This window comes from Cannabis sativa, chromosome 3 (genome assembly GCF_029168945.1).
Source record: "Cannabis sativa cultivar Pink pepper isolate KNU-18-1 chromosome 3, ASM2916894v1, whole genome shotgun sequence".
In the NCBI taxonomy this organism is placed as follows: Eukaryota; Viridiplantae; Streptophyta; class Magnoliopsida; order Rosales; family Cannabaceae; genus Cannabis; species Cannabis sativa.
This window is the reverse complement of record NC_083603.1, coordinates 18,179,491-18,195,967: the sequence shown is the minus strand read 5'-3', so window position 1 is coordinate 18,195,967 and position 16,477 is coordinate 18,179,491. Positions and strand designations below refer to the sequence as shown.

At 32.1% G+C, this 16,477-nt stretch overlaps 1 protein-coding gene across 1 annotated transcript; it reads left to right on the top strand.

The window, feature by feature from the left end:
* Window positions 1-13,649: 13,649 nt before the first annotated feature.
* Window positions 13,650-15,920, top strand: LOC115708651 (protein NUCLEAR FUSION DEFECTIVE 4). The gene has a single exon (XM_030636631.2). The coding sequence runs from the start codon at window positions 13,863-13,865 to the stop codon at window positions 15,684-15,686; it is 1,824 nt and encodes a 607-aa protein (XP_030492491.2). The 5' UTR covers window positions 13,650-13,862; the 3' UTR covers window positions 15,687-15,920.
* Window positions 15,921-16,477: the final 557 nt, after the last annotated feature.

Below are 16,477 nucleotides of genomic sequence, written 5' to 3'. Positions count from 1 at the left end.
TTTTACCAATTAACTTCAGACATCTTTCAGTGAGACTTATAGTCTTGGCGAGTCAGAAGCTGACATTCAAATTACTACTGAGATACTCTCTGTTAATAAGAATTGTGATTGTCAAAATAAAGCGTTAAGCCTTCAAACAAAGAAGCAACAAGGTGTACATCATCGACCTGGGAAAGATAGGGGAGAAAACTCCAGCTCGCTATCAAGGTCATTGGAACCAAGTTCCTATCGAGACATCCTAGAACGCTTCGATTTAAGACGTGTTTAAACACACGATCATTTTGACCCAGTAAAAGCAGATAAATTACAGCTGTGTGATATTCAAATAATAGTCGCATTTGTACTACGTGATATGTAATCAATTCCCACGATTTCAGGGGATAAACATTGTAAAGATTACAGTCAACCTTGTAATTAACGGCCTACTATGTGATTATAGATAGTGGCAAGTTAGATTAAAAAAGGGATGAAAAAATCATAAGAGAAAAAGGTCCTAAAGAACCATCAGAAATCTAATAAGATTGACTCGTGGACTATGCAGAATTTTAACTACAAAACAACGTAGAAAATCCTTTGTGTTCATACATTTTCCTTTACTGTTTTTATTTTCTGTGTGAGATTATCACTATTTGGCTCATATTTTGGTTAACGAAAATATGCGTTAACAACTAGGGACAAGTTATGCCTACCCAAATCTCATTGGGGACTTTATTTCCAGAAAACTAGAGAAATGAACCGGCCTTTCTAGAAAAATGGGGCTGGAACATGTTGATTGTGTTGGAAATTATTTTACCAGGATCTAGATTTACTAACAAGTATGTTGGATTAACAACCTAATATGAATTCTAAAACAATGAAAATAAACACATATAAAGTTAGAAAACCTTACAGTGGGTGCAGCGGAATAATATGACTCCTTCCGTTCAGATCTCTAGCCCTTGATTCCTTTACGTAGCGAGCATCACCAAGATCTGAACCTGGATCTTCTTTTCTCCTTCTTTGATGCAGAAATTCCATAGTCTTCCATACTATGATTGAGATACCACTTGATGTGTGTGGGCACTACTCATCTCACAAGGATTTCGAAATTTCTCTCTATTTTTCTCTCTCAATTTCGTGGCTCATGGTTCATATGATGTGCAAGAGAAGAGAACAAGGGCTGCTATATATAGGGAGAAGGGAGAGCACAACTTTCCAAATAAAACAGTTTCCTCTTTTACTGTGTAATTGATTAACTGCCTTATTTAGTGTGATTCACCACTTTCCTATTATAGCTAGGCTTTGATTAGCAATTACATGACAATTAAAAAATAAAATAATAATTGGGAAACACAAAGGGAGTGCTTCGGCCATAGAGGGAATATGGGCCTCACTTGGATTTTGCAGTTTCCTCAATTTTATTTCTATTTCTCCAAAAATGCCATTTTTCCAATTCTAATCATTTAAATGCCAAAACTAATTATTTAATAACTAAAATAGATTATTAAATAATATTGTCATTTAAAATAATTATTAATTAGACATACAAAGTCTCTTAATTAATAATTAAACCTAGAAACCCTTTTATTTACGATTTCATCCTTAAACTGTGAGAATTCATAAAGTAGACATAGTCTAACTTTTAGAATTATAATTGATTAATTAAAATCAATTAACTGAGTCTTACAAGCAGTATGGCCTCAACTAGTATGGGGACCATGGGTCTATATAACCGAGCTTCCAATAAGTCGAACCGAATTTACCAAGTAAATTCCCTAACTTATTAATTCCTCATTGAATCCACACTTAGAACTTGGAATTGCACTCTCAGTCATATAGAAACGCTCTATATGTTCCACGATATAGACACGTCATTAGTTATCCATTGTTATAACCCTAATGTGATCAATGATCCTCTATATAGATGATTTACAACCGTACGGGATTAAATTACCGTAACACCCTACAATGTATTTTATCCTTAAAACACTTAACCCTGTATAAATGATATTTCACCTAAGTGAAATGAGATCTCCACCATTTATCTTCGTTTGGTTAAGCTCGAAGGAAATCATCCTTTACTTCTATTTGCCAAATAGAAGCTATAGATTCCATATTTATGTTAGCGCTCCCCCACTCAATTGTATTACTGTGTTCCCAAAATGTACGTATTACCCTGATACAAAACTGGGCTTAACTAACAAATCAAAGAACACGAGTAATACTCTTGAAATTGAGCCTAACCATATCAGGATTTCGATCATGTGATCTAGGATCAACTTATGATATTGAATTGAATAGATGTTTACGGTAAGTTTCAAAATCTAATTCAAAGTTCAATATCGGTCCATTCCAATGCATACTCCATGCATCCGATACTGGTAAACTTTGCCAATGTCCTGGAAAGGACATAACACTTTTCCAAGGTGTAAGAATACCTATCGCTGATTATACCATGTCAGTCTAAATCCAGTGTTCTGACAAATCAGGGAATCAACTTTTGAACATATAATAAAGATTATATTCCACTATGCTGACAACACTATAATCTTTAACCAACTCATATGTTCTGGACTTAAAAAGAATTCATACATTATATACACATATAATCATGAAATAAATCATGTGAACCATGCAACATAAAATGTTATTTCTGATCTTTATTAATAAGTAAATCTGATTGTATGAAATGAGTTTTATTTAGGGCATAAAACCCAACAAACTCCCACTTGCACTAATATAAAACAAAAAGTGAATTTCAAATAATCATTAACACCTTGATATACCAATCAAGTGTAATAGTAGTATACTCCTCGTAATAGGATCTGATAGGTTGAATTAAACACAACCTCTTCTCCACCATTACTCTTCCTTAATCACAAAATCCTTGATAATGTGAAATTCCTCTCTATATGTCTACTCTTTTGGGATACTGGATTCTATACTTTTGGGCAACTACTCTTTCGTTATACAGGAAGTAACCCTAGTAGTTAAGGCAAGTTGGAACACTGCCACAAATGTATAGAACTTTCCTTAGACTGAATAAGTATCTTTCCTGCAACTTTTAACATTCAGTCTCTCTCTGGTAGACTAAGAGATTTCAGATAGGTTTTTACACTTCTCCAAAATCACTACTCCACCCCCAAAGTAATCACCATCTCATCAGCTGACTTTCTAGCACACAGGCAAGTCTCGAAATCTGATGTTGTGTAGTCTAAGAGTTTCAAAACCACCCTTATTGACTAACATATAGTTCCTCTTCTTAATCTTAAGATTTACTTGATTGTCTTCCAATGTTCCTCTCCTGGATTAATCTGATACCTACTCATTACTCCCACTCAACAACAGGAGTCTGGTCTAAGGCATACTAAAGCATATCTGAGACCTCTCACTGTTGATTCAAGAAATTCTTTCATGGCTTTATCTTTTCTGGAATAGTTGAGACTTTTCCTTAGATAAATAAAATCTATGCTTAGAAGTTGTGAAGCTTCTATAGATTTCCATTGGAAAGAAAATGCTCCAGCATCTTACTAAAGTAAGTTGCTTGCATTAGAGTAAGTAATTACCAGGTATACCACAAGCCATAGGTTTAGATAAACTCATACCTATAATACTAGGAACAGGAATTTTTGTTAAGTCCATTGAATAGACTTATGAACGAAAATTTCCTTTCATGTCCTTGTAATAGAAAACTTTAGGTTACTCCATGTGAATGGATCAAACCATAGTTCTCTTGGCTTTCTTCTTAGTTTCTTATCTTGACAATTCATTACTTGTTTATACTCACAATGGATTTTAATCACTAGTGTCTTCCAAGTTATAAGAAGATGAGTTCCTAGAAACTCTCCCACTACAACAAGGTACCGTGAACTATGTCAAAGAAAACTAAATGGTATAGACCTCTTCAGTTGTGTTAAGACAACAGAGGCAGTGGGATCATCTTGTAAAATAAGATGATAGAACACTTTTGGAATCAAGAAAAAATATCTCCTTTATTTGCTACTTTATTTTCAGACTTAGTCATTTTCTTAGAAAAAGTGGTATTTGTTTAAACAAACACTTTCTTATCTAATGACTATGGGATGTTCCACCCCTAATCACTTAGAATAGCTAACAAACATGCAAACCAGGGTTAGCAGTTCTAGCTTTTCTTAAGATTTCAATTAGGTCATCCATGAATCTAGTAATGATTTACATTAAGTATACAACCATTACATCATTCTGAAATTTTATTACCATAGAAGGATTTAGGCAACGACTAGTAACTAATCATCAATATGCACCTCGAATTTCTGGGGAGGTAAGTTTGGATATAATTCAAAATCAAATTAATGATCTTTGAACTGCATATCTACTAACTTTTTCTCCACCCCTATCAGTTCGCAAGATCTTTAACCACTTACCTTCACCACTACTAGAAATTCATGAAATTTTTCAAACATTTCAAATTTCTTTTGTATAAGGTAAAATCTAGAGTGATCGTTTTAAGAATACAACGAGGACTCATATCCACCACTGAATGTACATCCATCTGCGAATGAGATGAACTTACTTTCAGTGGATATAGGCATATTAACTCTTTGCAGAGAATGATCTTGTCAAAACCACTATGAACAAGATACAAATGCCATAGATTTATAAAATATGTGGTTGTATCTTTTGATGACTTATTTTAGTTACATCAAAGAGTTCTTAGAATAGTGCAAGTGGATTCAGGTCACAGAATACTAAACTCATACAGTTTAAATCCATTGCTAGAAAATGGTTATGAAACACTTGTGAAAGTGTAACTGTATAATTAGTAATTCTCTCTTGGACCACCACTACTAATCTAACTCTATGATTTGCCTATACAAGTAGGAGATATCTAAGATTGAGGATTTATATCATTTTTGGATAGAATTCCGGGAATATAATCATATGTGTCATCCAATGATTTATAGAAAATAATTTAGAGAAAAAAAGACTTTATATGATTTATAGACCATTCATCCAATGATATGTCATTAAGCTAATTCGAAATGAATAAGCTAAGAGGAATTAGGATAATTTCGTTTTAAATAAGAATCCAACGATGCTCCGATTAGCGAGAGTCAAAGTAATCTTATTTATACAATCTTCTTGTTTCATATTGTAAGACACTAGTCTAAGGTGTCATCATGTGATGAACAGCTAGACCTTGCGTATGCAATATTTATCTTTCGAGATCTAACACTATTATGTTAGTCTAATGGTGAAAATCCATTAGGGATTTATCTCATTAGAAAAACAAATCAAGTTAGACCAACAATGAAGATTCGAAATTAAACTACAATTTAATAACAGAAAATAACATGGTTCAATACAAATTCATACAGAATTCAGAAATTATCAAGCATATAGCAAGTAGGAATGACAAGTGAAAATACTAAAACATACAATCCTAAATAATTTCCAAGGTTTTCAACAAACTGATATCAGTGTCCCGTTTAGGCGAGAGTCAAAGCCATCATCCATTGAATAGAGTTGTCAGCTCATCTAAAATGTCAAACATTCTAGCAACCTTTTATTCGATCAAGATGTGAATCCGCGTTGTCCCGTTTAGGCGAGAGTCAAGGCTATTCTATCTTATGAGCTTCCACCATTGTTTCATATTCTTGCAAGTCTTATATAGTCGCCACCATTAGGGTGATCATAAACTATATAAAAAAAACTTACAAGATTACTTATCTTTCGAGATTAAACGGTGCTAACTTGCTAATGAACGTTCCTCCATTAGGGAGGATTACTCACTAAAACAATAGCTATGTAAAACCAACAATGGAGATCGAATATCCTTACAATAATAAAGCTCATTATTTAATGAAGGGTGTATTTTCTTCTAATAATATTTATTTTAATCCATTTATTTTAAATATATATTTATTTAATTAAAATTTCCAATTTAGAATGAAAAATTCCAAATATAAATTTTAATTTAATATTTATAAATTATACTTAGATGGTTACGAAAATAACGTGAATTATTTCCATCTTAGTAATAATTTTCATAAATATTTAGAAAATTATTCAATTTAAGTTGTTTCAAAATTAATTTAAATTAATTTACAACTCAAATTTAATTTTCTATAAATATATATTGCATTTCGAAAATGCTTTAAAATAAAATAAAAAATAAATCTTGGAAATTACTCTAATTTTATGTTGGCCCAAAATTAATAAAAATTAATTTTCAACAAAAAATATAATTTCCCTATTTAATTAAATATCTAAGAAAAATTTCAAATATTTAAGTATCATGATTAAAAAATCAACTTAAATATTAATTTTCTATTTAATTAAATACACTAGAAAAATACTTCAAGCAAAACAGATAATAACTATCTAGACTTTTCATAGACTAATTAATTCAATTTCTAATTATTATATATTTTAGTTCATTTATTTCAGTTAACCATCAAATGAAAAAGTCACTGATTTAAGTTGGTCCAAAATTAAATAAATAATTTTCAACTTTAATCTATTTTTCAAATAAAATTCGAAATTTCTGCATCAAGGTGATGCAATTTCGAAATTTTGGGAAATGATTAATAAAATAAAATAAAATATATTCTGAAAATTATTCAAACTTAAGTTATTCTGAAATAAGATTCCAAACTTAAAATAATTTTCAACTTTAATTAAATAACAATATTAAAGTATCATGATGAAAATCAACTTAGATATTGAAATTTTCAATTTAATTAAATGTATTAAATTCAAGAAATAAATAATTAAGTCAAGAGGAAACTTAATTATTAATTCTAGTTTAATACTAGGAAAATATACTAAACTTAGATTGTACCAAAATTAATTAGGAAACAATTAATTTCACAATCTATGATATTTTCCTATTTAATATTAGAAATAATAACTAGTACTAGAAATAACTATCTAAACTATCTAGAATATATCATTAACTAAGTATTTTTTCTAAAATTAACTTTAAAATATTACATGAAAAAATAAATTTCATATATTTTAAAAGTTAATTATGTTGCTAATTCAATTTTAATTAGGTTAGACTAATATAATTAACCTAATACAATTATTTAAATAAGGCAAATGGGCCTTCACAATTGGGGTAGTTCATGTGAGGGGGAGCTGGGTTCAGTATGTCGTACCCACTTCTATGGCCCCCAACTCTCACACAAGGCCCAAAAGAGAGGAATTTAACCTTAAAATAAACAATTGTTATTCATTGAATAAGCCCAAATCTAATTGGGCCTAAATAAATTTCCTTATGTCAAAATTTATTTTAGCAACCTAGTCCATTTACTTAGTAAAAACTTAAATGGGCTCCCTATATGTATCTAAGCCCAAAAGCAAACATATAGGCTCACACAGGTCAAATGATTTGGATGGACCCTATCATGTTACTAGGTTTACACAGATGAAAGAAGTACAAAATTTACCTGTTACAAATTATTTATAAGATCTATCATCAATTGGACTATGATTAAAATCAGATCATTGGATCATGATCTGTCAACAAGTTAATCATAGCAATTTAGATCAGATAAATAATAGGTTTGTTAAAAAGTTTTGAATAAACAATATAACTAAACAAACATTGTCCATGTAACAGATGTGAATCAAGATATTAATATAATTAAATTATTATTCTTAAACTAACCAAATAAAGGAAACTAATTTTAAAATATCTAGGTTTATTTGAATCAAATTAAATTAAATATCTAATAAGATCAATGATTTGAAAGGAAAGAATCTTCAATATCACTTTCAGATCTTATAATTTAATAAAATAAACCAATTTTAAAATATATTTGGTTAGATAATTATTATTTTAGGAATAAAATAATAAATAAATAATAATTACCATAATTATATGCTCAAAATATCTCAAATTAAGCAATATTCAAATCTCTACAAAAATATCTATGTTATTTAAATATTTAAGATATGATTTATAAATTTCTAATAAGAAAAAAATGATATATATAGAAAAAATATCATTTTTAAACTTATAATTTATAAATAATTAAATATTTAACAAAATAACAAATTTTTGAATTTGAAAAAACATTATGGTAAGTATATCTATAAAAATATCTATGTTAATTTCAAATTTATTAATTATTTAATTTGCCATTTAAGATAATTTTAATATAATATTTTAAATAAAAAGACAAAGTTATCTTTTAATTTAAAATATTTTAAATATCAAAATATCTAATCTAATAATTAAATAATAAATAAATATTAAAGAAGTTAACAAATTTTTAAATCTGACCATAATAGGAAATATTTAAAATTGGAAACATTCCAAAATAGAAATATTTAAAAATTGGAAAAATTCCAAATTGAAAATATTTAAAATTGGAAACATTTCAATTTAGAAATATTTAAGAAAGGAAAATTGAATTTTGGGAAACAATTCCATGAAAAAATTGGATTTTTGGGGAAAAACCCCAAAAATCGCAATTTTTGGGAAACTGCCCAGAATTGGGCGTGCAACAGGCTGCACGCAGCCTTCATGCGCGCGCGGATGGGGGGAACCGCCGAGAAATCTCGGCGCCTGCAGGGTGCCTGACCGAGAAACCTCGGTCAGCTGCAGGGTGATGGGCGCGCGCGTGCCTGGCTCGTCCGAGTGCCTGGTGCACTCGATGCACCTACTCGACAGCCATGGCATCCAAAATTCAAAAATTCATAACTTTCTCAATTTTTATCGGAATCGAGTTCTGTAAAAAACAAAATTGCTTAATTTTTCACAAGGAATCCAAATAAAATATTTTCAAAAATTGAAAAAATATGGAAAAATTTCGTACAACATTAACATTCATCACATAAGCACATAAACCAACATGAAACCATCCAAATCAACACAGAAACATGCAATCATCGTTTTAATTCATATTACATGAAAGTAAATCATTACCATGGCTCTGCTACCAGTTGTTAGAAATTATTTTACCAGGATCTAGATTTACTAACAAGTATGTTGGATTAACAACCTAATATGAATTCTAAAACAATGAAAATAAACACATATAAAGTTAGAAAACCTTACAGTGGGTGCAACGGAATAATATGACTCCTTCCGTTCAGATCTCTAGCCCTTGATTCCTTTCTGTAGCAGAGCATCACCAAGATCTGAACCTGGATCTTCTTTTCTCCTTTTTTGATGCAGAAATTTCATAGTCTTCCATACTATGATTGAGATACCACTTGATGTGTGTGGGCACTACTCATCTCACAAGGATTTCGAAATTTCTCTCTATTTTTCTCTCTCAATTTCGTGGTTCATGGTTCATATGATGTGCAAGAGAAGACAACAAGGGCTGCTATATATAGGGAGAAGGGAGAGCACAACTTTCCAAATAAAACAGTTTCCTCTTTTACTATGTAATTGATTAACTGCCTTATTTAGTGTGATTCACCACTTTCCTATTATAGCTAGGCTTTGATTAGCAATTACATGACAATTAAAAAATAAAATAATAATTGGGAAACACAAAGGGAGTGCTTCGGCCATAGAGGGAATATGGGCCTCACTTGGATTTTGCAGTTTCCTCAATTTTATTTCTATTTCTCCAAAAATGCCATTTTTCCAATTCTAATCATTTAAATGCCAAAACTAATTATTTAATAACTAAAATAGATTATTAAATAATATTGTCATTTAAAATAATTATTAATTAGACATACAAAGTCTCTTAATTAATAATTAAACCTAGAAACCCTTTTATTTACGATTTCATCCTTAAACTGTGAGAATTCATAAAGTAGACATAGTCTAACTTTTAGAATTATAATTGATTAATTAAAATCAATTAACTGAGTCTTACAAGCAGTATGGCCTCAACTAGTATGGGGACCATGGGTCTATATAACCGAGCTTCCAATAAGTCGAACCGAATTTACCAAGTAAATTCCCTAACTTATTAATTCCTCATTGAATCCACACTTAGAACTTGGAATTGCACTCTCAGTCATATAGAAACGCTCTATATGTTCCACGATATAGACACGTCATTAGTTATCCATTGTTATAACCCTAATGTGATCAATGATCCTCTATATAGATGATTTACACTGTACAGGATTAAATTACCGTAACACCCTACAATGTATTTTATCTTTAAAACACTTAACCCTGTATAAATGATATTTCACCTAAGTGAAATGAGATCTCCACCATTTATCTTCGTTTGGTTAAGCTCGAAGGAAATCATCCTTTACTTCTATTTGCCAAATAGAAGCTATAGATTCCATATTTATGTTAGCGCTCCCCCACTCAATTGTATTACTGTGTTCCCAAAATGTACGTATTACCCTGATACAAAACTGGGCTTAACTAACAAATCAAAGAACACGAGTAATACTCTTGAAATTGAGCCTAACCATATCAGGATTTCGATCATGTGATCTAGGATCAACTTATGATATTGAATTGAATAGATGTTTACGGTAAGTTTCAAAATCTAATTCAAAGTTCAATATCGGTCCATTCCAATGCATACTCCATGCATCCGATACTGGTAAACTTTGCCAATGTCCTGGAAAGGACATAACACTTTTCCAAGGTGTAAGAATACCTATCGCTGATTATACCATGTCAGTCTAGATCCAGTGTTCTGACAAATCAGGGAATCAACTTTTGAACATATAATAAAGATTATATTCCACTGTGCTGACAACACTATAATCTTTAACCAACTCATATGTTCTGGACTTAAAAGGAATTCATACATTATATACACATATAATCATGAAATAAATCATGTGAACCATGCAACATAAAATGTTATTTCTGATCTTTATTAATAAGTAAATCTGATTATATGAAATGAGTTTTATTTAGGGCATAAAACCCAACAGATTGTCAATCAATCTCTTTGTTCCCAAATTATGAAAGTTAGGTATCTAAAAGGAGAAGATTTCCTTAACTGCAACTCTAAAGATTCGGATTCGTAGTTTTGAAAAAATGTGGTAGGAACTAATTTATCTTAAGGAAAGGTGCATATAAATTGGTGATTTATGGAAGGGATACTAGTATTTGTGGGGCCCTTAGATCTCTCATAGTAAAGATTTATTCCCGAAATCTAATGGCTCCTCTACGACTGGACTGGGCAAAGTAGTCAATCTACTGTTAGACAGTGGTGATTTGGGATATCCACAAGTTAAACACCATTTTTTGATAAAGAGACTTTTTTTGTAATTTTAAAAGGAGGGAGTCCATCTGGCCAGGGCAATGATAGTTGGGTTTGGACGCTGGAAAGTAATGGTTGGTTCACGTGCAAATCAGCCTATCTTGCCCAAGCTTTGGATAGAGCTCCTCATTGTGAGGTAGCTCCTTTGTTCTAGAATAAGCTTTAGAATAGTAAAATCTTTGAGTGACATAAAGTTTTATGGTGGTGTATCCTGTCCAAAGCACTCCCAATTTGTTCTGTGATCATAAGACGATTTCATATTGATGATACTAGATGGTTTGGATGCTAGAAAGTAATGGTTGGTTCACGTGCAAATCGGCCTATCTTGGTTGTTTCACGTGCAAATCAGCCTTGGGTTCGGACGCTAGAAAGTAATGGTTGGTTCACGTGCAAATCGACCTATCTTGCCCAAGCTTTGGATAGGGCTCCTCACTATGAGGTAGCTCCTTCGCTCTGGAATAAGCTTTGGAATAGTAAAATCTTGGAGTGACATAGTTTTGTGGTGGTGTATCCTGTCCAAAGCATTCCCAATTCGTTCTGTGATCATAAGACGATTTCATATTGAGGATACCAGATGTTCCTTGTGTGGATCTAAAAAGGAATCTTTGGAACAGCTATTTCTATCCGGCAATGTGGCTTTTCATTTGTGGCAGTTTTCTTCTTGGGGTATTTTTCCTGTTTGTGGTACTGGCATTAGGTTGTGGGACTGGGTGAAATTTATCTAGGACCTAAAATAAAGGCATTACTGTAGAGAATATTTTTCTTTATGCATCGATTGTTGTTGACACCATCTGGCGGATCCGCAATGACAAGGTACACAATAATAGACCAGTTGATGTGAAGAAGTTTATTGACTCTATTCGTATCTCATTTGCAAATCATCATGCTTCTATCTTCCTGCGTCCTTCTCTGAGTTTGGTGGATGTCTGGCATGCCCCTCCTCATAATTGGCTTTAGCTTAATTGTGATGTTAAAGTGGGATTAGATAGCATGTGTTCTGCAGTGGCAGCAAGGAGTCATCTCGGCAAGGTGGTTTGGGTTCAAACAACTTGGTTAGATTTTTTTGATACTTTGTGTGGGGAAGCGGCGACCTGTTGCTCGGCTCAAGATGTAGCTAAGGACTATGATTCCAAGTTTATTATTGTGGAGAGTGATTCAAGAGTAGTTATCAATGTCTCATTTTGTAATAGATCCTCTTCCTTGTTTGATAGTTGTATTTTCACTAGTATTAGCAAAAATTATAATTTTGTAGTCCATAATGTAGCAAAATGGGTATTTTCCCACTAGAAATTTAGTTGTATTTCGTTATTACCATCACTGAAATTTATTTTGTAATGACCGTGAGCTCTAACCGTTTTTATTTATTTATGAATATTTTTCTTCCAAAAAAAATTCCCATCCGCATTCCATTACAGATTTAGGCTAAGAATCTTCGACCATTAAGGGAGTAAATATGTTGGCGGTGAAATGGTTTGTTTTTTATTTGTTTGTCGTTTTTTTTTCCATGTTAACTAACGTTAACTTATTGGCGATGGACAATAATAACATATGTCTTATTCTGATATATCTTTATACGGATAAACATAAAATAACACACCCTCCTAAGGCATTCTTTGTCCATATATTCTATAATTGTTCTATACATTATTATGAAGAAAACTTGTGAATGAGTTCCTCACATTCCCTATTACATACCCTCATATACAATGTATCCTTTATTATTCTAAGTTGAGATATTTCAACAAATGCGGCAAGGCAACATATATATACGGCAACAAAGTAATCTTTTCCCTTTTTCATTTTAGGGAACAAAGTAATATCATCCAAGTTAAAATGACCAAAAATATTGCAATAGTAATAGTTGTATTGGCTATCAATTCTATCATGTTTTAAAGTTGGACCCATACTCGTTAAACAGTTTTAAAACAAGAATAACGTTACAGTAAAAAATAACTCCCAAAAGGAATCCCTATGTCCTTATCCCTTTCTAAACTGAATCCCTGTGTCAAAACAATGAAAAAAAACCAAATTTCTCAATGACCAAAGATCAATATATATGTACATATATATATAAAGCAATCCAATATTTCTTATTTAATCATTGCATCAAAAAATAAAAACAAAACAAATTAAAACTAAAAATGTTCTATCGTTTTCATGGAGTTACACCACAAAAATTTCATGGACGACAAAGCCTGTATTAATTGCCTTATCAAATAATGAATTATTTAGTTGAAAAAAAATTATTTTCAGCAAAAATAACAATAATAAAATAGAGTTTTTTAATTTTTACATAGCACTAACGACAACAAAGTAACTTAAATCGCAACTCTAACAACTCACTTAATAATTATAATAATTATAGAAACAACTTAACCCGTAAAAATAAAAAAAAAATAGTATATAATATAATTTTTTAATAAAATCATGAATTATTTAGTTTTAAAAGCAAAAATAATAATGATAACATCATGAATTATTATTGATAAAGCCCACTTTCTTTCTTTCTTCATTTTTTTTTTCATTATTCTCTATTTTGTAGTATTCTCACCCTTCATTCCTTCCTATAGATCCAAACCTCTCTAGTCAACTAACAAGTCACTATGAAACTTTTCCTTAAAATCTATATATAGGCTTCACACACACACACACGCATATAACTAACTCATTTCTTAGCTGAAGCTTACTAAAATGGTGGAGGCATCGGGTGGTTATGGAGTTAGCCATGGCTGGAGGAGTACTGATCAGCTTCGTAGCTTGGGTTCCCAAGTACTGTTCGGCCGATGGTTCATGTTCTTGGCTTCAACTCTGGTCATGTCAGTCGCAGGTGCCACCTACATGTTCGGACTTTATTCCTCGGACATAAAAAACTCACTAGGCTACGACCAAACAACACTCAATCTCATAAGCTTCTTCAAGGACTTAGGTGCCAACGTTGGTGTGGTTTCAGGGCTACTCAACGAGGTCATGCCACCAAGTGTGGTCCTCTCCGTCGGAGTAGTCATGAACTTCTTCGGCTACTTCATGATTTGGCTCGCCGTCACGTCCAGAATACCGAAACCCCAAGTGTGGCACATGTGTCTCTACATTTGTATTGGAGCTAACTCTCAGACTTTTGCAAATACTGGAGCTTTGGTCCCTTCTGTCAACAATTTCCCCGAAAACAGAGGAAGTGTTCTGGGGTTGTTGAAGGGCTTTGTTGGGCTTAGTGGAGCTATCATAACACAACTCTACCATGCTCTGTATGGTGATAATACTAAAGCTCTTATCTTACTGATTGCTTGGCTTCCTGCTGCTGTTAACTTCGTTTTTCTTAGAATCATTCGGATAATTAAGATGCCTCGACAACCGAATGAGATCAGAGTCTTCTATAATCTTCTTTATGTTTCTCTTGGGCTTGCTGGGTTTCTCATGGTTTTGATTATTATACAGAACAAGCTGAAGTTTACTAGAGTTCAGTACGTGGCAACATCTCCAATTATTGTTCTTCTCTTGGTTTTTTTACCTCTGGCCATTGTCATAAGAGAAGAGTACCGTATTTGGAAAGCCAAAACTACTCTGCCTCTGCAAGATGTGGTCATACCTCAAAATAATCATGCTTCTGTTCAATTAGCTGATGCGCAGCCTAGTAATGAAGGTGTTAGTCGAGAAGCTTCCCAAGAAGAAGGCTCAAGTTGGTGTAAAAACATTTTCAACCCGCCGGAGAGAGGCGAAGACTACACCATTTTACAAGCTCTTTTCAGTGTAGACATGTTGATCTTGTTTATTTCTACAATCTGTGGTGTTGGTGGGACTTTGACACTGATCGACAATTTGGGACAGATCGGAAAATCGATGGGATATCCAACTCACAGCACCACAACTTTTATCTCACTCGTAAGCATTTGGAACTATCTTGGAAGAGTTGCTTCTGGTTTTGCTTCTGAAGTATTTTTAACCAAGTACAAGTTCCCTCGTCCCTTAATGCTCACTTTGGTTCTTCTTTTTGCTTGTGTTGGCCATATCTTGATAGCCTTGGCAGTCCCTTACTCATTATATTTCGCTTCTGTGATCATTGGATTTTGTTTTGGTGCTCAATGGCCTTTGATATTTGCAATAATATCAGAGATTTTTGGGCTCAAATACTATGCTACTTTGTACAATTTAGGTGGTTTGGCAAGCCCAGTTGGGGCTTATATCCTAAACGTGTTGGTAGCTGGTCGATTGTATGATAAAGAAGCTTTGAAGCAATTAGAGGCCAAAGGTCTAGAAAGGGAAGATGGGAAAGATTTGACTTGTGATGGTGTTCAGTGTTATAGAATGGCTTTTTTCATAATCAGTGCAGCTGCTCTTTTTGGAAGCATGGTGTCATTTTTTTTGGTTATTAGAACAAGAAAATTTTACCAAGGTGATATCTATAAGAAATTCAAAGTAGGCACCACAAGTCCTACTACTGCTGATAATGATCATCAATCTGATATGGCTAAGAAGAAACCTGCAAATGGGGTTCTGAACTCATCAAGTTCTTCCACATAAATTCATGAGTGAGTTAGTGGTTACTAAACATAAATGTTATAGTTCACTGAATCTGTAATGATTTCTCCTATATGATGATATTTAGCTTCTTTCCACTGCCTATTTTGTTTTTTTTTTTTGGTTGTCAGACTATCTAGTGTCACTTGTGTACAAATTTTGTCCACTAACTTCTCAGTATAGAAGTGGACAAACATTGAAATCAATAAACATCATCAATTTATGACACAAATAAAACAATTACTCGATTCAGCAGCCTAAATGCAACTGTGCTTTGAAGCTTGTGAATACTCTTGACTTTTACTCAAGCTATCTTGTGAGACAAAACAAATCATATAAAATAGTTAACTTTGAGCTAAGGTCATTATTTAAAATAAATAAATAATTTTGAGCTAATTATCAAAAAAATAAAAATTGGAGCTAAGGATTAACGTCATCATGTCGACAGCATAATATACATAGGGAAATTCTAATGTAGGGTCGGCGCATTCTTCCTCATGCCATGAGGAATTTATTTAAACCAATCAAAAGTAGAAGAAATAAAATGCACATAAATTATGTTGTATTCATAAATAGCCAATTTTTTTTTATTAAAAAAGGAAGTAGAAAATTGGTCCAAGACACGGTTATTTTATATATGTCCTGTATATATGCATTAAATTAAATGATTTTTTTTCTACTTTAATTTAAGGGTTTTCTTATTTTAATTTTTTTTATTATTGAAAAAAATATATGTTAAAAAAATACATATAATTTTAAAAAAATATATATTAGAATATGTCATAAAAATATAT